We start from the raw sequence: 25,393 nt of genomic DNA on the forward strand, positions 1-25,393 counted from the left end.
GCATTGCAGAAAATATTTGTCTTTTTCTCCCTCACTCATAAATTTCTTTCTTCCTCTCCTTGCAAGGACTGAAATGGCTACCAGATGTGGTTCCAATCTGTTCTTGTTGCCATGGAAACACAGGGACTGGAATAGGGTTTTTTTTGTTGTTGTTGTTGTTTCTTAAGTCCTAGGCTTCTGGCTGACTCATGGGACCAGAGTTTTCAAGTCTCGCTATTTCTATAGACATGGCACGCGGAGGGCGCCCCGGGTCCAACTCGTGTCAGCCTGCCAGCTGAGATGTCACTGAACCCCTTTCCCACCCACATGGCTCCAACTCTGACAGTTTTTGTACAAACTTCACTTGGTGTTGTACAATTGATCCTTTGTGCTCTTTTCTCTGGCTTGAAGTCAATTACACCAGAAATAATGTTTCTCTCCACATGCTGCTATCAAAATCATTTTCATGGAACTCTCTTACTATAATAATTAAGAAAAGGACAATCAAAACTTCAGCAACAGAGTTATCCTAAAAGCTATAAACGTACATGCAAATATACATGCAAACATTAAGATCCACTGCTTTTCCCACAACATGTCAGGGATGAAAAGCTAGAGAACATGTGTCGGTATCCTCAGCTGAGAATCTTCTCCATCTGCTCGTTCTCAGCTCGCAGATGGAGGCAGTTGTGTCAACATTCCTCTCTATTCTGGCAGTAAATCTGACTTCAAGATGTTGTCACATGAAATATTGGACTATGTGAAGGGAAAGGGTGGAGGATAGATCCAGTAAAAGACCTGGTTGACAAGGCTTAACAGAATTTAAAACTAAACTTTGTGAAAGTTAAGACCAGGTTCAAAGTGGATCTAAGAAGAATGGGCCTAAAACAGATGGCTTTCCTAAGATAACAGCAAATTGAGCATCCTTCTGAAGCGGTGTATATTTGGATTGTAAGCTAATAAAATCACACTAGCAGTTAGGAATTAATTAAAGTGCCAAATTTAAAAATGTTGTCTTTTTTTCTTACTTTTATGTCCTGAAACATAGCATGTTAGGTTGTCTTGCTGTTGCGAGCAGATTTCCTCTACAAAAGAGGGAGAAAGAAAAAGCTGTGTGGGGAGCTGAAGGAAAGAGAACATAAAATGACAGGACAAGACAGGAGAAGTCTAAGTGCTATTCTACTGGAAAAATGGGGTCATACAAAGCACTGACAAAAATCATGGTAATAGGTGTGTCACTATTTCTCTTGTTAAGAGCATTTATTTCCTAGCGTTTCTTTTTTTTCTGTTTAGCTTCTGATTTAGAAAACTAATTTATTTCAAGGTTTTGCCACTTATTACAAAGAGAGTCAATAAAGATGTGGTAGTGTGGGTAAATCTTAAGTTGCAGATTTGAATGCATTGCACAATGTCGCAATACTGAAAACACTCCCACTTCTTCCAATTATCCATTCATCCATCCATTCATTCATTCATCCATCCAACCAACCAACCAGTCATACCTTAAGATCAGATTTTGCTCTATGCCCTCCAAAATAAACCATATACCCAGCACATGATTAAGTTCTTAGAACAGAGTTTCCACTGTTTTAAAACCCATGAAAGGAGCTCTTGTCCCCCTTCCTTGAGTAGCCAATCAACAGTCTCCTGGTTCCTTCTGGCTCTTTGAAGAACCGCTCTGACTGAATGCCTCGGGGCTTCTACCATGTCCCTGAGACTCAGCAGTCCAAACCAGAGAGGCAGGAAAGGGTCATATATCAGTCAATGACTTGTTCTGTATTGTTCTGCATTTCTATATATATGTATATTGTCAGCTTTACTCTAACGTCACAGACTTGGGAAAAAAATTCAATGTGAGTACATGACCCCAAATATGTGTCACAAAGGAGGATATTGTTTCTGTGAAAAGAAATTAAACTAAAGTTGAAGAGAGGATTGTTTTTCCAGTCATGGTTTCCACTTTGGCTACACATATTGCTTTTTTTATTCAAAAGAACTAAATGAACACACAGAGTTTAACAGCCATACGCTAAAAGGCAATCAAAGTTGTAGTAAAACAAACAACACAACTAAAACAAAATATATCTTACAGCTGGTGACGGTTTTGCAGTTTCTTTAGGCCCTTCTTTACAAAAATGTATTGTAAGGCAATGAAACCAGGCAAAGGCCAATCAGGCAAATGACTGCAACTTAATAGTTACACAGTATTATGGTTTTAAGCATATGCACTTGTTACAACAGTGGTATTATGGTAGTATTGTACAATCTTCTGTATAAGATTTGCTTATGGGAGGCTGCAACAACAAATGGAGAGGGCAGAAAGATTACAAATTTCCTCTGCAGCTATAATGCCATATAATTACACTCTGCGTCATGCAGTTAAGTGTTACACAAACAATAACATCAACAGAGAACAATTACAAAGCCAATGTAAACTTTAGAGAAGGAACGTACTCTTTCTGCAGATTTGATTAAGAGCCAAAAATAAGCAACACAGCAAAACCAAAAAAAGCTAATATAATATGAAAGTCAGTTCATTCACACCAAAGAAAACAGAGGAACCCACACGGTCATATAAGCACAGCTTACAAAGATAATAAAAAAAAGTACACAATGTATACAAGTAAAATGTTGACAAAAATAAAGAAATGGCTTGTACCTTGATGAAAAAAAGATAGAAACATTTTGTTAATGCAATATTCTTCAACTCAAAAAACATGCCTAAAGCAGATTATCATCATTTTTTATGCCACTAGTTGTTCATGTAGTTCAAGTTGTAAAAGCTGCTATAAATTAGCATTTTTTTCCTACCTGAAAACTTTATTGTTTGTGTTCCACAACAATACTGTCATGGATGTGAAATTATGGGGTCCGCACTTGGAGTAAACAGTAGCAAAATCCTTTGGCAGATATGACTTTGGTTTTACACACAAAATAAAGTACCATTTAAGTCTCTGTTTTTGCCAGAAGCAAGAACATTCAAACATCCTCCTAAATTTAGCATAAATCTGCTGGTATTATTTAATTCTTGGAAAGCTATTTTTGTCACAAAATTAATCTTACTGATATCTATTCAAAAATAAGAATTTGACAGTGACCTGATTTTCTGAGGGATCAAAGAATCTAGTTACAGAATGTTGAACAAACAGAAACTAAAGGACGTTACATTGTTTTGGTTCTCTTTTTTAGCTTAGTGGTTCAAGTACAGCAAGAGGACATTCTCTTTAATCTTAGCAAAATCCTTTCATATGAATCAACAAATGACATCTGACAGAGCTGGCCAAGTGATGCTGATTAAGCTTCAAGTGAAAAAAAAAGCTTAATAAGACTGAATCTATTAATGAAGAATTAAAATGTTCTTATTTTCATTTGTGAACTTTAAACCATCAAATCTGAGTGATGGTTGATCAAAGTTTTTTTTGTTGTTGTATTTTTTAATAAAGATGGTCATAGAAATACTCAGATTCACTAGACTAATTAAAAATTTTAAATAGAATACCAAGAGTAGACATTCATCTGCAAAGAAACTCTTTAAGGCTGGAATGATCTTGAAAAGCTTTGGTGTAAGAGCTATACAGCTGCATGTTGGTCTAAGTAAGTCAGAACAGAAAAATATTAGCTTCTAGTCATCAGAGCACCGATTACTCACTGTCTGTGCATTGCATGCTAATAGCTATTTTTCTGGCATTTGTTCTTTTTTATTCCAGCTGTACAACACATAAAGACATGAAATAAGTTTTGAACATGTCAAAACTTTTCTCAGTAAATGTATTTGTGATGGGGCTATTGACATGAAATTCACATCAACTCAGCAACAACATAAGTATTATACATATAAACAAACAAACTACTAAGTCTTACAAAGAAATAAATCTAAAAATAAAAGTGTGTAATAAAAACTTCAAATATAAGAACACAAACGCCACACAAAGGCATAGAAAACCAAGAAAATAGCTGAAGTTTGTTTGTAGGAATTAATCCTGCCCTCATCAGTCTCAGTTAGCATTGGTTGGCTTAGTCCTTGTTAATGGCCTTCAAAATGGTTTCTTATTATCAAGGTATCATAGAAGAAGCATGTCATAATTAGAAGAAGCTCTCTCAGGACCTTCAGATCCTAATTCCTAAGATCCTAATAGAGAATTAGTCACATACATGATTCTAATTTTTTTAATGTCTCAGTTAGAGCCATTGGGATCATCATTCAAAATCGGAAAGAACATGTCTCCATAAACCAGCCATTGCAAGATTTCTGATAGAGGAGTCAAAAGAATAATAGGCAAAGTTCTCTAATAGCCAATAATTAGTCACAGAAAGCCTCAAAACGACCTGAAATTAGCAGGTACATTCCTTTTTATGAAGTAATGCACTCATCCCATGTGGCCTCAATGCACACTCACTTTACAAAACTTCATTGCAAAGGAAAAAGCATATTGATGCTTGTTTCCTGCAGAACATTTGGACAAGCCAATCAAATATTGGGAGAGTGTAGTCTGGTCAAATGAGACCAAAAGGAATTATTTTTAATGTTATTGCACACTCCAAGTCTGGAGCACTAATGGCACTGCATATCACCCCCTAAACACCATGCAAACAATGAGCCCCAATGTAGCACTCCACCATGAAGCTTTCTATTTGGGAGTGATAGCATCATGGTGTAGCCATGGTGTACTAGTACAGCAATGGTACTGGTAAATTTCACATAATCAATGAAAGAATGACTAGAAAAATGTACCAGAACAATATTGATAATAATCTAAAGAGGAAACAGGGTTGATTGTTTTAACAAGACAATAATCTTATTAAAACAATCAACGAAACAGTCAATGAAACTATCTGTTTCCAAGACAGTAAGTAAAATTGCTGGAATGACCTGTTCAGTCACCTGATATGAATCTGTTTCAAAATGTAGCAACCTACTGAAAACAGTTTGTGTGAATGCATGGGTCAAAGTTAAATTTGAGCAATGCATGTAAATACTTTTTCCATACAGGAGGCATCTTGAAATACTCTTGAAGACATTTCAGTAAGCACATTTAAAACCTATTCTCTGTGTCATTCTACTTCCTTACACTTGATGCATCGACTGATTTGTGTGGATTACATTAGTTGTTACAGACAGCGCATTTCATATCAAAAGCCTCATTAGAAGTGAATCTACAAAAAAAATAATAAAAATATTGATGTAATCAATGCTCATTTTACATGCAGTAGATAAATATAAATGTGGGCTCATGGCCCAGCAGCTGAGATGAATGAACTTTTAGATAATGTCCCTGTTTACTGTTTTGTGTTCAGCTCCAGACAAAATTGTGTTGCGACTTGAATACATAGACTTGATATTTAACAATGGTGTTACGGTTATCATAAAACACGCTCCTGGTGTAATTCTTTTGTGCCTTTTATTTCAAAGAGGTTGTTACTTTTGAATGTTCCTGGAGGCACTGCCCTCAAGCTGTTCATTGATTAAAAAGCTATGTTGCTGCTAGCTTCAAACAAACAGTTCAGTCTTGTAGAAAATAATTGGCAACTGCTCAGAATTTTTCCAAATGCTTACTTCACTACCTGTGGTGGCATAATGGCTGTTTTTTGCTGGAGTGTTTTACTTTCAGGTGTATCAAGGGTACCACCTTTGCCTTTCTTCCTAGGTGGCTTTTTTATGGGAGTCTTCTTCGGTGTAGGGTCCAGAAGGTCCCCCATCCTGGAGCCGTTCAAGTCCTGCTTCTCCGGGCTCTTGGCTTCGGGGGTCCCAAAGTTGTTGGTGATAGGTGCCACCATTTTCTGAAGATTGCTTGTGGTAGGCAGCAGAGGCTTGGTGGAGCCCTGCTGACTAAGTCCACTGGAGTTGGTTCTTTTGGCTTTCTGTGGAGGTGTGGGCTTCTCCTGGTTATTTTTTGGTTTGGAGAGTCCATTGGTCTTTGTCAGTCCAGTCCCCTCATTCCTGTTGATGCTCTGAGTTTTCTCCTTGAGCTGTGCAGCCAGTAAAGTGGCCGCTTCAGAATTCATATGAGGGTGGATGACCTTCGGGCTCTTTGGTGGCTCTTTAGTACTCTGCTTTGGATTTTCAACAATCTTCTTCTCAGGCGATGAGCTACGGAAACTGCTTATCATTTTTAGGGCATTTTGGACAACACCGTTGATGTGCTCCATGTGACTTGGACTGCTGTGCTCATCTCCAGACTTTTTACCTTGTAGCAGTTTGTGTTTGCTAGGTGATCCATTTGCATTAGTATCATTTCCATCCTGTTTCTTCTGTTGGCTCCGACTCTTTTCTTTTATTTTATGACACTCTTTGTTCTTTGATGAGCCATTGCTAGAGCTCCTCTTTTTCTCCTTTGACACTGCAAATGCCCTATTCCCCCCTTGTTGCTCTGGTTGCTGAGACCCTGTTGCATTTCCATGAATCCATGACACTTTGGGTTTAGTAGATGGATCTGGTGGCCGTGGTTTGGGCTTGCCAGGTGAAGGGGGAGGTTTCCCATTGCCCTTGGGTTCTGATGTAAGGTTACCATCACCATCTTTGCCACTGCAATCATCCTCCTTTGACTGCTTGGAGAGGCGGGCAATGCAGGCGTATTGGGCAGCAGACTCAGACCCACTATTTGAAATCTCACTGTCAGAGCACTTGAGTATAGACAGCTCGTTGCTCTCCGGTTTGGTGACACTCGTGTCTTTTAGTGAAGTGTACTCTCCTGCATCCTCCTGGAATGTGTCATCCTCTGAGTTTTCGTCCACAGGGTTGGGGCTCTGCTTCCCTTTGCTGTCACTCATGGATTCTGTTGATTGTTGGCAGAGGATTAGTAAAGGATACAGTAAGTTCAACTTACTTTTAGATTTAAGGAACACAACCTCAGGTGGTCAACTATGTACACTGGGCCATAGCAATTAAGAAGGCCAAACAATAAAATAAACTTCAGGGTACATAACTCAAAAAGCTATACGAGTGTGTTAGTTTTAGGGGATGTAACAAATCACCTGGCACAAGATCTGATAATAAAACATTATGATATTTCTCTGTCATTTCTGTCTTGCTCAACACTTTACATTTGTTTTGAAAGCAAAGCATAATTTATGTAATCAAATCTAAGCAATTGTTATCAGCCTTATATACAGTGTGTGTTACAAGAATGGCACACTGTAAAACTCCAGAACAACCCCATGAGAATCTATATAGTACATGTTTCTTATATAGTTGGTATCTTTAGGGTTTCCCACAAATTTGTAGAAATCTTGTTTTTTCTTTTCTTTGTGAATCTAATATGTCTTGTTTCTTGAGCTGAAGAGCGCAACAAACTGATGTAAAAAAAAACAGTGGTTTATATACTCTAAATAAAGACATACCTGACAAACTGTGACAGGTTGAAAACAGTTGGACTGATATCTTGATTGATGTTGTTTTCAAATTGTTGTTTTAATTTTCTGATAACTAATATCTGTCATAGATAAGAAAATCCCTTCAAACCAAGACTGAGTTGCAGTTTCAAACTTTGAAAATAGAAACTAATAGAACTGGTGTTTTCCATCAAACTTTAACTCACTCATATGTGGCATATGCTGACTAAACCATTCCATTTCCTGTTTATACTTAATTTGCTCTCTAGAGAAAACCTGGATCTAGATGGCCTATGATTAGAAGCAAACTGTCTTCATAATGAGAAATACAGAAGTGTATGAGTCACTGGTGTCACATGGGAGTTGGCCTCTTTAGAATGTGTTTAGCTCTGTGTTTGCGTGTGCATTTATAGACCTCCTATGCCAAAGATAATCTGTAAATTTGACATGGTCATTCCAGATAACTAACTGTTTATTTGCTTATGTGATGACCAACCTTCATGCGGAACACAATAAATGGGCCCTTCATCTCCGCTCTCAAAGGAAGAGAAGGACTCCTGGGAGGACCATGAGGAGGGGGAGGGCTGCTCGGCCACGGAGGGCGGCTCAATGAAGCTGCAGTTAAAGGTGTTCTCTGGGTCGTGGTGTGCTACTGAGAAGAGAAAACAAATGCAGAAGCCAAAAGGTCATTTCAAGAGTTTTGTTCTCCATTACAAGAGTGACAAGTATGTTCCCACCCAGTGTCAAAGAAGTAAGAGGAAAACAGGTTTTAGTTAGCTCTGTGGAAAAGATGAACTTTTTAAGAGCAAATTCATTAATCTAGCAGCTTACCACATTTTTATATTTGACAGTTCAAGGTTAACCAATAGATTTATGAATTCTACTCAAAACGTCATTATAGGGATTTGAAAAGACATTCAGGACTAAATCATTCTGAATCACTTTTAACCTTAGCATTAATTAGCTTTTGTTGTTGTTGTTATTTTTTATAAAGACAGGTGCCAAAAATACTGATACAGGCATTTCATTTCAATAGGTTAGGATATTGTAAAGATGTCTTAAATAGTCTGTGAAAAATCAATTAGGCAGCTGCATCCCATGCTAAATGATGCTAGCATAATCCTGAGCAACAACAGGAAGACTCATCAAATCACACCAGAATCCCTGGAAGCTCTGTTTTGTAAAGGAATGCATTTAAAAATCCTGTTATTGGTCTAAGACACCAAATGATGTTGGAAATAATCATTTTTCCTCAACAGGTTATACGAGTTTTAGTGTTGCACATGAGCATCTACATGACTCAGGTCACATGAGACCTGTTCACACATTAGTATCAGGGCCAGAACCAAAGAAATGGACACATCTTTTATTAATCTCCTCAGCTCTCGAAGAAACTCCTTGAAAAGTGGAAATTTGCAACAAAAAAAAGGATGAAAACGTTATACTTCATGTAATAAAGGTCAAACAGAGTTTTTCTCTGGTATTTTCAAAATGTCTTGGCAATTTTTTTGAACTTTGCATTTTAAAGTTTATCTCCTTGAACTTTATGATGGAGTTTTACTATTATTACTTTAATGTTCTTTTTCTTGATGTGGTCTTCACTTGTAGTCATTCATTTATCTGTAAAGCACATTGAATTATGTACATTAATAGTGATTTAAATTTTAAAAACAGGCTGGCTAATTTTACTTAAGGGTTTTAAAAACTAATGTTATTTAATTTCTGTTATCCATTCCCTATTAAAGAATTTAAACTAACAATTGATGTCACTGCAAGTAGTGTTTGAGAGCTGCATTTTAAGATTGTTCTGTTTGAAGCTATTCTCCTCTTTGTTTAAAAGCAATGTAAGTCTTCTTCCAATAAATCTTTTTCTCAGTCTCAATGTAGGTCAAATCCTGTTTCCCTCTCCCTGCCTCCCAGCCCCCATCAGTCACCACAGCGTTCTGCTGACCCTTCAATGTCAGGACAGCTGTGGTTTCTAACGCATACTTGGAGTCAGCCTTCCCATCTGGTGTGAACAGTTCAGTACAGACCAAAGCTGCTTTCCCCGTTAACTTAACATGAGCAACCACATCAGATGCTCCAGTTTACATACCCGATGACACATGGGTCCATCCATTTGTTTAAGCTTCAGATAAACTGACTGTGGACAGATTTACAAGACTTTACAACAGGTTTGTTCAGGGATGAAGTTTTGCACTTGAAGCGTTTTTTTTTTCCAACTCTAGTGGTCTTTATTTGATAGTGTTCGGACAGGAAAGCAGGTTGTGAGAGAAGGGGAGGACATGAGGGCTCTGAATGTGGGTCACTCCTGCACTTCAAGTGTTTTAATTTGGAAAAAAATAACAAACATAGTGCCGCTACAAATTATTTTAGAACTATATAAATGCGGAGGAGATCTTTTGCCCCTCAGTAATGATAATTTGCCTATATGTTTAATGAAAGGTCACACAACTATATCATTTTGTTTCCTCATCACTGATAAACATATTTTCTACATTTGTTAGAAAAGTTTATGCAAAGACACCAAGATCAGTTTAATGAATCTTAAAATGAGACATGGGTGGAAGAAGACCTCATTAACTTGTTGGAACAGATTCAAGACAGTTTAAAATAAATTGTGCTTGCACTGCTCTTGCCAAAATATGTGTTTTCCAAGTGCATTTCATTTGAAAGCTTCTTCTAGTTGGAAAATTTTAATCTTATCAACAGTAAGAGTTAGTAAAGAGAACTCTCAAAATCACTTTTCTCTCCATATTTCTTTCTACCAAATCGTGTTTTAAACCTCTGAATTGAATCTCAGAAATGCATCTGTACATTTTTCTATGCTCACAAAAGAATGATTGGGGCATTTAATTTGCAACACACCACTTTCTTCTACCTTTGGGTAAAAATATCAGAGGAAAGTTTCTCTAAACCACTCAATGTCATTTAAGAAAGATCTTTGTTAAAATTTGAGAAGATTGTTACAAGAAAATAGCTGCTTTCAAGTTTAAAGCAAAGTTTAGTAACAAGCTGTTCTAGATTATGGAAGAAAAATAACCAGTTATATAATAAGGCTTTTTATGAACTTCATTAAGAATGCTGAATGAATAATAAAGAAGAAAAATATCGACAAAGACAAGGAGAGTATCCTGTTTCCATTGTAAGATCAGCAACAGGGAGTCAGACAGACACACAGTCACTGAGGAATGCAGAGTAGCTAACTTATGCAAAAACCTCAGCAATGCTAATAAACAAGCAAACACATGCATCATTAGATGTATGCAGTGCAGGACAACAACTGCCTCTGAAAGCTGCTGTCTTGAAACCAGAGGTTTAGTTGGGAACATTGCCTTGACGATTCATCGCCACGGTGATCCCTCCCTGCATGAAGGCCTGCACACAACAGCACATTATTGACCTATCACAGCTGCACAGCACCAACACCGCAGCTGCTCTGTGGGGCTGAGGTTGTCAGGAAACAAGAACGGTGGGATACAGAAAGAAAATTACTTGAAACCTGCCGAAGTTGTACGGTGATTATAATGTGACAGTAGTTACGGATATAAATATGTCTGAGCCTTTAATGTTTAGTTTCCAGTTTAAAAAAATGCAGTTTAAAACAAAATACACTTAATGAGATCTTTAGGAAGACAACCTTGGATCACACCATTTTAAACTATTCGGCTTTATAGGGTGAGAACACCCCCGTCACACACACACACGTAATTACATAGGCAACAGTTGCACTCTGACCTCTGCATTTACAAGTCAGTTTTTCTCTGAGCAAATTAAGATGAAACAACAGATGGTGAAGCTCTTTGCACCGATTTACAAGAAACAATTTGGAACCAGATGATGCAAGGAATACCAGACAGACACAGAAAACGCAGGGTGTGGAGTAAATACGCTCAGAGTGGAATGCTAACCTTCAAGCAAACAACCTCGGTTTGTCAAACAGATTTCTCTGAAGCTAGCAATGCAAAGAGTAAATCTTTTCTGTTTCCTATTGCTTGACCCTGTTATTCCTTCTTTAGTTTTGCCTTGGCACATTTATTAACACTGACCCCAGTGAGGATAAATCACAGCTCTGACACACACTAAAGTAAGTTTGACCACTTCCTGTTTCCAGCCCCAATGGGCCCCTTCTGGAATGCATGTGTTCAGTACCGTCTAGCTCCTGACAGAGTTACTTTCTAAATGTTGCCAGATCGCACTTCATTGGGCAGCTCTACAGAAAGCAGAGGAAAGCAAAACATGGAACAGAACACACCAAGAAACAGAAGAAACATTGAACATTCACAATAAGTAATACTTGATGTGAAAGTTTTTGTTTTAGGATTTACAAGTGGTTGATTGTACCATAAACCTGACATTTCTGAGTGTTCCCATTAAAATATTTTATTTGTAGCCAAAATATATTCCTACATTCCCCTTTCATATTATGAAGGAGAATGTGATCCTTCATAATATGAGAGATCACATTCTCCATGTGATCCTGCAGTATATAGGAAGTATATTTATGATGGTGAAAACTCTGTCTCTGTACTGTGATGGAATTCACATTGCAAGCAGAATTTAAATAAAGAAAAAAAACATGCAGTAAAACAGTGAAGACAGGCTTGGCAGTGATGGGAAGCTATTTTGCCAAAGCAACATAAAATTACATTGATGGGTCTGTTGTTGTTTCTGGTTCCCCCTACCTCCACTCCATCACACTATTGCACATTAGCCGTACATTTTATTGGTGTACAAACATGCATGAGAGCATCACAGCTTAAATGTTTTTTACTGCACACAGGCGCCACTGTTATATATTTTACTTAAGTGGTATGGAAATGTCAATTCAATTACTTAATAATTACATTAATCCTATGCAGACCCTCTGTATGAGTGAATGAAGATTCATTCAGCAGGGCAAACATTTTGAAAAATTTAGCTAAAAATTATTCAACTTGGAGGACTGACGATCATCGTTTCATTTCTAGATGGACTGGTAATGCATAAAAATATATGAAACAATGACATCACACCAAAAGGGACTTTACTGTGTTTCCCACTGACAATCTTTTAGCTGAAAAAAGGCTAATACACCTGACTTAACTTTATAGCAAAGATACATTTTGACATATAGAAATTTTTGTGACTGCAAGGAAATACTGGGAGTCATGGTGTAGAAATGGAAGGGGTAGCATCATTCTTTTTAAGTTTAAATAGTTTTAAAGCTACAGTGGACATGCTAAAATGGTCATACCTGTTAAGACAAATCATAAAAAGTTAGTGATGAATAGTCAAGCATATTTGCCACAAAAATAAAAGTGCACCCCTCTAAAATATTAAAACGCTGAAGCTTAAAAATGTTTGAAAAACTGAACAACAAAGACAACAGCCTGTGCAGACAAGATTTTTTTGGAAAAAAAAACTTATTGGTTAAAGATTTTGATCAGAATATGCTTTTCATTTTAAATTAGGCAATAGGACAAACCATAAATATGACAAATTGTTTGCAGAAGGGGGTTGAAAGATATCTCCTTTGACTACAATGAAAAAGACTGCGCTCACAGACACATATGTCACACACACACCACGAGACCTCCGCATGTAGCTGCAATGTCTAACCAAACAGTATGGCCTTTGATAGAGAGTCACACACATACGGGCCCCTGAACAACTACTTGCCATTATTAAACAATACAACCTCCTACTCAGTGTAAGGAAAAGAGCATATTTTTTGGGTGGGGGTTGAATGAAAAGGGGCAAAGAAAATGAGAAGAAAAAAGTTACATGATTAGGGTCGTAATAATATGAGCACATGGCATTTGAGAGTGCCAAGAATAATAAGGGTCTCTAAAACCAGTGCATTCCTTCTAAATGAAACCCCACATTCGTCTGCCAGCCACCATACACTTTTCAACTCTATTCATCATCTATGGAGCAGATGAAGGTAGCACTCAAGGAAAAGTCTCACACTGACACTCATTTATGGATGTACTTCTCTGTGTTTTAGTAAACATTTGTAAAGTCAGGCCTATCTGTTTTAGGAATAAAATTTCTCCGTTAATAAGTTGAATACCATAACATATAGTTTTTGGCTGGGATGTGCTGGGATATGAGGAGAAAAAAAGCTTTGAGGCTTACCGACTACTTTGGGCAGTTTCTGTCGCCTCAGTGGAATACGGGGAAGTTTAGTGCTGATTCGGCTGAATCGTCCGCACAAAATCCGCTTGGCTTTTTTGCTGTTGGTAGAGTTGTCTCAGTTAGCATTGAAAAGGGATGATGCCATGGAAATCTAAATGAATCATTGAAAACAGGCATTTTAAACCTGGCCCTCTGCCTCCTTGGAGGGCTCATGCACCAGCTTTTATCCATATGGCAATGGCAAATAAAAACACCCTTTATTATTTTACCCCTTTATTTTTGTAACAACTGTCTATATGCGAGATAAATTCTAAAAGACAATGTTACTTTTTATTTTAACCAAAATTTTCATCTATCACTCACTTGTGGTCGTCTTTGTCTTGACAGAGGCAGCAGCAGCACAGCAGAGAAAGTAGGGCAATCAGTAAAAAGGAGACCAAGGATCCAGCTGCGATCACACCCATCCGCTGGTTGGGCTCTGAAAGATAAAATGCAGTAAGTAAAGGGTGTGCCACACGTGTGCAGGAAATGCCAGTTTCAAAAGAACGACAGTCAAATTCAGTTCGTTTTTATGACTTACTGTAAAACTACATTCAACCTGAGCATGGGAACTAAGTCCAAGCACTTGTACGTGTAGGATTTGTATTAATGTGATGCCTTGGTGTTGCGTAATTCCTCCCCAAAGACATGTAACCACTTACCCCTTCAATGCAGATTTCCTGCAGCAACCTTCCTCCCCTCGTCCTAAACTCTCATCGTTAAATGATTTATTAGCACCCCTCCCTCTCTCAAATAGGATACACCCCAAGGATAATAAGTACTGTATTTCACAAGCATGGACAGTGCATTGCACTTGCAAGGACAAATGAGAATTAGATGAGGAAAAGTTTCTTCAGTAAGGAGTTAACTGACTATCATAAATAATGCTAAAGTGTGGGTGTGGCAGTTTGTAATTGCTGATTTTGAAAGAGGAGTTGTGCAAGAATGACAAGGTCTTATAATATCGCTGACCAGCCTGTCAACATCCATCTTTTCCTGTGGCCAAAAATCGCTACGATCGCTGTGTGCTCTAACCCAATATGCTTCATGCCTGTCTGAAAAAAATGTCTTTCCAAATCAACACCTTTTGCTTTCCTTTGTCTCAATTTCAGTTTCTCTATTTCTTTCCATCTTTCCATCCCCATTTCTTTCAGTTTTTCTTCCTTCTCTCCCTTGTCTCTACTCTAGCTATGAAGAACAGAGCCAACAAACACAGCCATAAAAAGGACATCAACTTCAGTCTGGAAATGCAATCAAGGACCCTGAATCTCACCTCAGACCTGAATAGATGTATTTGTTACTATGAAATGTGTACGCAATAGACACATTCTGTTGGTCTGGTGTCTAAAGAATACACTAATCAGCTGCTCTGATATGAACACATACTGTAGTCTCAGGGTGGACCCATTTCTGCCTTCAGATTTATCTGGTGATTGTGGAGACCAGAAAAGTGCAATGTGCTGCTACCATGTTTAATAAACCAGTCTGAAATGATTTGTGCTTTATGACATGGTGAAATCTCCCTCCGGAAGTAGCTATCAGAAGATGGGTACACGTTGGTGTGTCCACATTTACTTCTCCCAATGCAAAGTGAATTGCTATGATAGTTTGCTAAAAACTAGAGAAGGTAATGCCAGTCCCTTTGACATTTCGCAATGCTTGGCTTGTGTCATGATGTGACAGAACTTTCTGGTTTAACTGTGTGGTACAGTTGAAGTAACTGCAATAGAGATTGAACTGCTGACCTGAGTAAAGCGTTTTTGTTACATAGATTCTTCAAAATAAAATTTTTACACACTGCAGTGAAAATGTGAACCTTGACAAATCAGTCAAGTTGCCGTGAGCTGCACAGAAGAGAAAGAAAAGCCGTATGCGACTCGCAAGTTGCTCATTAGTCACTCCTGGTCTAACTAATGAGTCCCCCCACATTACAAATACTTCTGATCACACCCTGATCAAGGCGTTTATGTTTTAGCCAAGCTGTTTCAGATGAAATGGTATTCAATTCAATTGAATTTAGATCAATTTATTTATACAGCGCCAATTCACAACAAATATTGTCTCAAGAAACTTTACCAAACAAAAAATACTAATAATTTAAATTCAGTTATACATACCTTCCAATTGATCTGGGCTATCAAACAGTACAGTATGCTCAATTAATCATTCAAAGTAGATTAAAAAGGTTTCAATTTATATTCACACAACTACTACTTACTGGTTAATTTCTCGTTCTTTGAAGTCCACTTATCTATAAACATTAGGGTTGTAATAATATGAACACATGGCATTTGAAATTGCCAAATGGCTTGTGGCACTCTCTGCCATGTGATTGACTTATATTTGTTTAACAGGCATATACAGCATATTTCTAATATACTTCTAATATGATCATTTTTCCTCAGTTTTTTGATATGGAAATTTCTTTCAAAAGCACAATGATACCAGTGCCAAAACCAGCACATGCATTTAATCTCAAAAGTATTGCCATAAAAATGGATGTTCTTAGCATAGCATAACAAAATAGTGGCATAATAAAAGTTCTTCCAAAAATATTTGCCGAGTCAATTTTTTCTGACATCGTTTACCCTTTCTTCTACTTCAGTAAGTCCTTAAGCTTACATTTGTAGTTTATGAAGAACAGATTTTATAACATAAACACATCTCCATTATTATTGTGGTTTTAAGTATCTCTTAAATTGACTCCAGATGGATAGACCACTAGAGATTAAAAAAATCTCCCTGTTTTGTCAATAAAAATTCTATTTTGATGTGGATAGGAGGCGTAATTGCAACAGAAAATGTTACTGTTGTACAATCCAAATCTAAGGTTTTTTATCAGTGGCAAAAAAAAAAATGTAACCAGGCCATTCCTGATTAAGGCTCTAATAAAAAAGATGCATTTTAAAAAAATTATTCTTACGGAGATGACAGGCACCAGACACAGGGTCACAGTTCTTGTCATTGCAGGAGCATGTTTGGTTGCAGTTGACTCCATACTGGCCAGGCTGGCAGGTCTTATTGCAGCTTGAATGAGGAAGAGAAATGACAGCAATGCGTTAAATGTGTAAAATTAAACAAGATAGAAAAAAAGGCCTAGGAGAACCCTCAAACACTAAAAAACAGTCTATAAATGTAAACTAAACTCTTCTATTCCCAAGATATACAACTGTGTTGCGAAAATAAAATGAAAACGATCAAATCTTTTCACTATAAAGTTACCAAGGACATAAACATGTTTTCTTTTTACACTATGCACTGCCTTATAACTTACTAGATGCCATAAAAGCCTGGGTCACAAAGGCACTCTCCGGTGACAACATGACAGATGCCATTAAAACACTGGCTGCAGTTGTTCTCACAGTTCTCGCCATATGTGCCGTTGGGGCAGCGTACCTCACACCTATCACAAATAAGAAGTATAACACCAGTACTGTTAATTTAAATTATATTGATCAGATGGCCCAAATAGCAGAGCTATGAAATTAAAAATAGGTAAAGAAAAGGTTTGGTGTTACCTGTCCCCAATCCAGCCAGGATTACAGTGAGAACATTTGCCATGAATGGGGTCACAATGGTGACCGTCCTTACAAGTGGGACACACTTCCTGACAGTTTTCCCCAAAGAAGCCCTTGGAGCAGAGCTGATCACATCGTGTCCCGTTCCAGCCTCTGTCACAGGTTATGCACCGGCCCTCGGTCACCTTACAGGGTTGCTGACCCTTGCAGTGTCCACACCTGACAGCATTCAAGAAAACAGATGCAGAGTTATAGTATCAACATCTCATTCTCATTTCAATATTGAATATTCAAAACAGTACTAGTCTTTAGAGATGCACAAAGAATTTGGAGATTTTTGTTGTTGTTTGACACTCCCGGTAGGGATTCCAAAAATGTAATTATATTAAATTGAGTTTATTTATACAGAACAAAACAAGAATTCAGTTTATACTAATACATTCATAATCAACTCTGCTGGGTACTGGCCATTTTGCACCCTAATCAATTTTAGCTTTTTATGTTTTGGTTATTTCATACCCAACTTTTACTGGTAAGAAAATGAGGCATCTCTGACAGGCCATTAATTGTAAGGTTAGTCAGGAAACACAATGGGAATGTTTCCTCAGAGAAAACTGACTTCAACCTCAGTTCAGTTGACAACAGGGAGTCTGGATGTAATATAGTAAAGTATATTGGATATTGTGTAATGCATATAAAGAATAATGTTTTCACTTTGAAATGTTAACTGACAAGATGCTCACGTAATATGCTGATGACACTTTAAATTGTCAGCTCAAGCATTTTTCTGTATTATTGTACCACACCCTGTTTTACAGCAGCTGCCATCACACACATATATCATTTCTGCTTCTTCTGTACTAAATAAATGAAAACCACTCAAAGCAGGAAGGCTAAAAAAAAATAAAAAATTGTAAAATTAGTTTCAGCTGTAAGAGTTTTGAAAAGATTGATTGGAATTTGGCCATTAATTTCTGATAAGTGTCTAATACATTTGATTGACATAAGGAACGGTGATGTTTTGTCTTTTGAAAATTGTATATTAAGATACATTCAACAAAATATAATGTTTTTTTATAGTATTTGCTTTAGTGTTTTTAATTATTGGATAACGTGAAAACCAGAATAAGCATTTCCCCATTATTGTTTCTCACCATGGATTGTTACAAACCACATTTTACACTAAAAACACAAAAGCACACAACAATATGGATTTGAAATACAACATCTGTAAACTGGTTCTTGTGTTTTAAAATGGTGCATTTACTGCCTGACAGACATTTTCCCCCCACCTGTTTCTGCAGTTTTGGCCATAAAATCCAGCAGGACATGGTTCCCTGCAAAACTTCCCACGGTATCCTGGAGTGCAGGTGCATGAGCCGTCAGCCTTGTTGCACTTGCCGTGGATGCATTGGCACACTCGATCGCATCGAGGACCCCACATCCTGTCTTTGCACTGGCAACGTGTCGTGTACTGCTCGCACGGCGATCCGTTACAGTTGCACTGGTTTGCACAGTTCCTCCCAGTCCAGCCAGGATGGCACAGACATCGCCCCGTATTCACGTCACAGACAGAATTTATGCTGCAGTAGCACATGTTGTGGCAGTGTGGACCCCACCACCCAGTGTGACAGGTACATTTTCCTGTGTCTTGGTCACAGTTGCCCTTTTGGCACTGACAAGCATTCTCGCAGTTGGGTCCCCAACGATTGTGATTGCAGGTGCACTTGCCGGTCAAATCGTCACACTGGCCATTAGGGTAACAGTTGCATCTTCCTTTGCAGTCAGGGCCCCAGAACTGGGCAGGGCACTCTGTTAAAGCAAAGTAAAATGAGGGAATGTGAAAACTGTTATTGCATTAGGATGTTCAGTTAAATCTTTGTAGTTTCACACTGAACAGAGAAATGCTAACATACAGATGTTTGCAAATGTATGTTACATTATTATGATAAATAAACATAAATCTTTCCTCATGAATACACATAAATTATATTTTGAACTTATACTTTATTTTTCTAATTAAGGTTTTAATAAATGTATATATATATATATACAGTATATATACAGAGAGAGAGAGAGATGTAAATAAAACAAATATTTGATTTGTGCTCTACAAATTGATTGATTGATTGATTGATTGATTGATTGATTGATTGATTGATTGATTGATTGATTGATTGATTGATTGATTGATTGAGAGTATATTATCTTGCCAGTCTGTGGTATTTTTGTTGTCTTCCATTTACCTGAGGTCAAGTAACAGGTCTTTGAGGAAGAACCATGCATGCCTCTCCTCAAACCACGCAGCAGCTCATTCTGGAAGTTCCTAAGGCAATCCCAGGCCAGCAAAGATATACTGTACTGTATCTTCAATGAATTGTGGGTGTGGTGAGGGATTCCCTCCCTGGTCATGGTCAGAATGGTAAATCAATAGCTTCACCTTTTTTCTCCTCTTTCTTTAACAATACAGAGTAGGCAGCAGACACATTACTGCAGATAAGTTCCAAATCCATCCAATTAAGTGCAAAAACGCTTGTATGCTTCACAACAATGATCCACCGATGATTTTACATACAGTTTGAAGAGGTTACAATGCACTTAATTATATGAGGGCAGACTGAAAATTAGCATATTTAATATTGGTGTAACAATACCGATTACACCATTGTATTATGCATAAGCATGCTTGTATTAAAGTGAACCAAGCAAAATTGCTGAGGTTTACTGACATAACACTTTCATCTGGGTATTTCCCCTGAACTTGTTTATTCTGTTATCTGTTTAGGGTCAGAGGCATGTTTTTTTATCATCATTATGTGACCAGAAACTCCCTTGATTAAGTCTCTTTTTGAAGGAGACCTGGCCAACATGAGATGATGAATGAATACTCTAAACAAGTAGCCTGCTCTTCTTTTACATTTGATTTCTTATTTTCTGAGTCTGATTATTTTATTGTTTTTGTTGTCCTGTGTTAGTTCAGTTGTTTTCTTGCTCTGTCTGTATGCATTCATCATAGTTTGTTTTGTTATTTTTTTTGTAGTAAACTACCTTGATTCCTTCACTCTTCCTGTTATCTATTTGTTAATTACAAGTAACATGGTATATCAAGATTTTTTCTGTCTTTAGAACCACAGAGTTTTCAGAAAATTCTTCACATTGTTTCAAATTCATTGCGCAAAAGTCCTCCTGAAAGGTTTTAGAGTGAATGGAGTTTTCTCCATCTTTATAGTACATAATACTACCCCTCCCCCACCTGTTGTCAGGCACCCCCAATTATCTGGCATTTAGATGTCTACTACATTTTTTTGTTGTTGTTTAAAATGAAGACAAATTCATATATTGGAAATATTTCTGCTCATGCATCAAAATAACTGGAAATTTCAAGAAAATTGAAGAAGAGACACCTATCACTTTTATTAAAGTGACCTTGTCTTAAAACTAAACACTGCAGTTATTCAAATGAATAGTAATTACTAATTATTAAATTTTTCTAAGCATCATAAATTTCAGAGTTTAATTATGTGCTGTTCTTTTTTAAAATTATATTTTAATTTTAAATGCTTTGGGCTCAACATAAAAAGCTGCAAAGTGGCTTTTATTCCAAGAATTTGTTCATACAGTTTTTTTAGTATCCAAACAAAACAGAAAACTCAGATATCTTCCACCTAGAAAGGTGAAAAAATAAGGCCTCACTTGTGTCACAGCTGGCTCCAAAGTATCCATGTCGGCAGCGACATTCATTCGGCCTGACACACACCTCATTTTCCTTACAGGTGAAGTTGCCTTCACAGACGGCTGGAATGAAAAAGAATAGACCAGATTATTACAGTGGCTCACACAATGAGCCGTTTGACATGTTTTGATTAATGCAAGACCTATTCCAACGTACGTGTCAGGCATTCATCTCCCAGCTGCCCCCATCCACTGCAGCAAACCAATCTTGATGACCTGGAAAAAAAACAAACTCGAAGCTATGAGACACCGAACGAGAGGGCAGAGATAGAGCACTGCACTGAAATGAAGTAAAACAAACACATATCAAAGAGGCAGCATCCACACCCAGCTCACGTCTCTTTGAACTCACAGTTCTTAGTTTCCCACTTCTGCTAAAGTGTGCAAAAGATCAAATGTAAAGCACATTTGTTGTATAATTACACTAATATAATTAATTATAGTCTATATAAGATAAATACACTCCATCATCTATAACATCTGAGTTAGTGCAGTTTATCATGTTATCTGACTCTTCCCTGTGGGGAAGGAGCATGAATATTCAAAGAAAACATTTTGCAGACAGTTTTAGTCTTGACAGGATAGGACGGATGTGTCTCCTTTCCTCCCTTCCCTGTGACCTCTTTGGGCCCCTGCAACACGTCAGCTTCCTCTAATGCTTTGAAGATGGCGGCTCCTCAGAATGAAAGGAGCAAAGCTGTGCTTTATCCTGCCCAAACAGGCACATGTCTAGATCTATCATCAGTAGTACTTCTCATAAGAGCAAGATAAGACAAATTACTAATATTATTTGTGGATTTTGCATTCATAGCACCAGGTTTGATTCTCCCCCACTTTTTTATAGCGCTTTTAGCGCTGCCTTTAAATCTTAAAGGTATAGATTCAACAAGGAGTCTGGAGCATTTCTCAGATATTTGTGTCCATTCTGACATGTTATTGTTGTGCAGTTGTAGCAGATTATTGGCTGTATATCTGTGATGAGAATTTCACATTTCACTATTTTCCAAAGCTGTTTCACTGAATTGAAATCCGGTGGTTGTGGGTCGGTTCGCTAAGGTTGGCATTTAAACAATGCCAAGCTGGTACTAATGAGCATTGTGTGCCAAGAATAAATCCCTGCTACCATTGCGTTACCTTTACCTCCACCAGCCAGACCCATTGATACAAGACACATTGTTCATTTTGTTTATATGTAATTCTAACACTACCATGTCAGTGTTGTAGCTGAAATTGAAACTCATCAAACTGGCATCACTTTTCACATTCATTCCCGCATACATTGGTTGAGCTACTGTTGCTTTGTTTAATCTCAAACCAGTCTACCAGTTCTACTCTTATCCCTGACAATAACAAAGCATGTTGAGTTTACTTTTGAAAGACAGGTGTGAAAATCACAGCAGTTTCTACTGAGGCTGGTCTGTGTGGCACTACCAACCATGCCACTCTTAAAGTCACTTAAATCCATATTTTTTCGCTTTTGCTTAGTTTAAGCTTCAGCAAGTGGTTTTAGCCAAATCTAGAAGCCTTAAGTTACTGTAATTTAATTGGCTTAAATAATATTAGTGTTAATCACAATAATGTTGTGATTATTGAGATTATTTTTCAAATATTATATGTAAATCTTTACTATTGACTTGAAAGTTCTGCAAGCAACCTGGATGAGTAACTACATGGCAGGCCTTCACTGGTTAATCTTGTGTTTAAATAATTTTTGAATGTGTGTCTGTTTATTACCACAAAACTTATATATCATAGGCTTCCATAGGAGCTCTGTTTTTCTATTTCTGATTCAGAAACATATCAAGGCTGACAACGTTTTGGTTCCCAAGCATTTCAAGCAACAGCTAGACTAGAAAGCAATGGGTGATGAAAGGCCACATCATGACCAAGTTAGGCTATTATTGTCATTCCAGCTAAATTCAGCTGCTGATTTTGCAATGTGAGATCATGGTGGATATGCTTACAAGTGTACATAAATTCTTCTCACTTCCCCCAATTCACATGATTCAGTGAGGAAGGCAAAAATGACTATTTCAGGCATACCCAGAAACAAGAAATGCTCTTGCTCTTTTCTTGTTTGGAGATTATTTGTATGCAAAAACTGAAAAGCAGATATGCCAACCTTTGATGAGTTGCAATCTTCAAGTATTTATTTAAATTACGATTGTGGTTTCTTACAGTACCATGAATGATGCCAAATGTCATTTAGATCAGAATTTAAGAGATTTGAAGAATTTTGAGGCTAAAAAGAAATATGTTTGACATTTAGTATAGAAAACAGAATGGTGTTTGTCATTAGAACAATCAAGATTTTTTTTTTTTCCTGGACATAAATTCCAAGTTCCATCATGACTAGCAACACACATAAAACCTCCTGAAATCATTATTATTTGACAATCCAGTCACCCTTTTGCCTAACTGGTTGGAACCCCAGGCCAGAGGGGAGAAACCTTGAGCAGTTATTTTTTCAAGAAATATTATGTAAACACAACTTTATGTTATGAAAGAACAACTCCAGACTACTTCCATTCTGAAGGCTTTGGAAATTGTAGTGAGTGGCTTCATCCAGATAACCTATTTTCAGTGTGGTCACAATAATCTATACTTACTGCACATAAAAAAATTCTATATATTGAAACTGTCGTGAAAAAAACAGGTCGTTCTGAGACAGAATAAACAGAAACTTAAATACACCAAATAGACACAACATGACATAAGATTTTTTGAGATTAAAGATATACTAGCAAAAGATGCTTATCTGTTTCTGACCAAGCAACTTTTTTTTCTTTTCTTTTTTTTTTTTTTTTTTTTTAGAATTCATCGACATCACTTCAACATGTTTGGAAGTTGCAGTCAGCAATTGTGGACTTGGATGTCTTCCTTTTAGACAAGAAGCCAGATATGCAGAGGCTTCGCCAAAAATCTTCAAGAAATTCAGATTTGCAGGCAGACCAATCAGAATTCAATTTTTTTTTTTTTTTAGAGTTCCCATGCTTTGTAAAATGTAAAACTTGACTTTTATAACTAATTGGTTGTGTAAACGGTTGCCACGAAGGCCAACAGAGCGACTCCTACAGATAAAAACACTCCACATGTATGCACATCTGCACAGCTGCCTTCTTTAATGAACTCCTCCCCCTGCGACTGCTACAGTGAACAGAAACCGCGTTATGCACCTCAAAAAATAGGTCAACGTGGATAGCTTTAAAATTATGCTGATGATTATAAATACTACAGCATACAGCTTTAAAAAGTTTCATGATTTTGCAATGGCGAGAACCGATCAGAAAGTAAAACACTCGCAAAACTTTATATAAAATTTTGTCACCTGTACAGTTTAAGACCACATTTTCTTCCAAAGAATAAGACAGCAGACCCCCATTCATAAGTTTATGTAGCTGCATTCATCTCTGTCTTAATTATTTAAAGCAGACTCGCAGAAGCAAAACTTGGACGTTCATGTCTATGTTTATATTTTCAGTATGTAAACTGAAAACTACTTAAATAAAACGCATACAAGCAGTTTTATCCACCCAGCATGGATTCTTACCCGGATGCTTTGCACACATTCCTGCCTTTAACGTTGAGTTCTTGGCTGAAAACGGAGCAAAAGAAAAGACAAAGCAGCGCAGCGGTAGTAAAACAGTTCTTTACTTCCATTGTAAAAGCAGCAACATCCTAATGTAGACGCCACTCTTACTCCACATTTCCCCTTTCTCCAACTTTTTTTTTCTAATGGCGATGTTTCACTCTTCCTTTTTTCACGTCTGTTTCTTTCATAATCCAGATGTGGTCACGGTCTATGCTTAATGAAAAAACTCTTAAAATCCTCGGAAATTAGGTGTCCCAGCACCGAAGCCGACGAGAAACTCCGTAATCCCCAGGATAGTTTCAATAAAACAGAGCAAAAGTCCAAATTTTCAAATCAGCTGGTTCTCTTGGTGCCACTTCGTTGCGTAGTTTATTCCATAATAGTTCTGCAAAATGCCAAAACATAGCCTAACGGACTCCTGACTCATAAAACAAAAGACATTCCCTAGATGAAGAAAAAGCCCCATCAACTTGTCTTGAACGGTGTTTAGACTGTTGTTAAACTTTAGAATAGCAAAAAAAAAAAAAAAAAAAAAAAAAGTCCAAAGGATGGCTTTGACTTCACCCTCCTGAGGAGAAGCACCTAATCCGTAACTTTCGTCCTTCTCTTGCGCTCTCAGGAGTGGCAGAAGGGAAATTCCTGATTTGTTACTCTATCTTTGGCTTTGTGCGCCATGCCTCCGCCACCAAAATTTACATAGGCCTTCATGCAACAGGGGCGCAACGTGGTCTGCTGTAATGGCCCAAGTTAAAACAAGTACATAAATGTAAAATAAAATCCTTTTAAAAGATATGCAATATCAAATTACAATGACTGAATTCGAAGGAAATCTTATTATTATCATTATTATTATTATTATTATTATACTTATTATGTGTTATATTTCCCATAGGACCATAGATATCATCTTAGATTTGTCATAGTCCAAACAGACTAAAGTAATAACTTAAACATGCAGCATCTGACCTGTAAAACATTATGAAAAACTTTTCCACCAAAACATAATGCAAGGAAAGAGTGTGCCTTTGTCAGACAGTGGAAGACGCAGTGGCACTACATGTGGTACAATAGCGCCCCCCTCAGG

At 37.3% G+C, this 25,393-nt stretch overlaps 1 protein-coding gene across 1 annotated transcript; it reads right to left on the reverse strand.

The window, feature by feature from the left end:
* Nucleotides 1-1,932: 1,932 nt before the first annotated feature.
* scarf2 (scavenger receptor class F, member 2) lies at nt 1,933-24,992 on the reverse strand. The gene is made up of 11 exons (XM_028033607.1): nt 24,268-24,992; nt 20,875-20,933; nt 20,679-20,780; nt 18,278-18,797; nt 16,986-17,204; nt 16,742-16,870; nt 16,391-16,494; nt 13,792-13,906; nt 13,429-13,526; nt 7,805-7,960; nt 1,933-6,752 (listed from the first exon to the last, which is right to left on the reverse strand). Exons 1-11 carry the CDS (start codon nt 24,375-24,377, stop codon nt 5,530-5,532), a joined length of 2,835 nt encoding a protein of 944 aa, XP_027889408.1. The 5' UTR covers nt 24,378-24,992; the 3' UTR covers nt 1,933-5,529.
* Between the last annotated feature and the right edge of the window lie 401 nt (nt 24,993-25,393).

The sequence above is a fragment of the Xiphophorus couchianus genome, chromosome 12, assembly GCF_001444195.1.
Source record: "Xiphophorus couchianus chromosome 12, X_couchianus-1.0, whole genome shotgun sequence".
NCBI classification, from domain to species: Eukaryota; Metazoa; Chordata; class Actinopteri; order Cyprinodontiformes; family Poeciliidae; genus Xiphophorus; species Xiphophorus couchianus.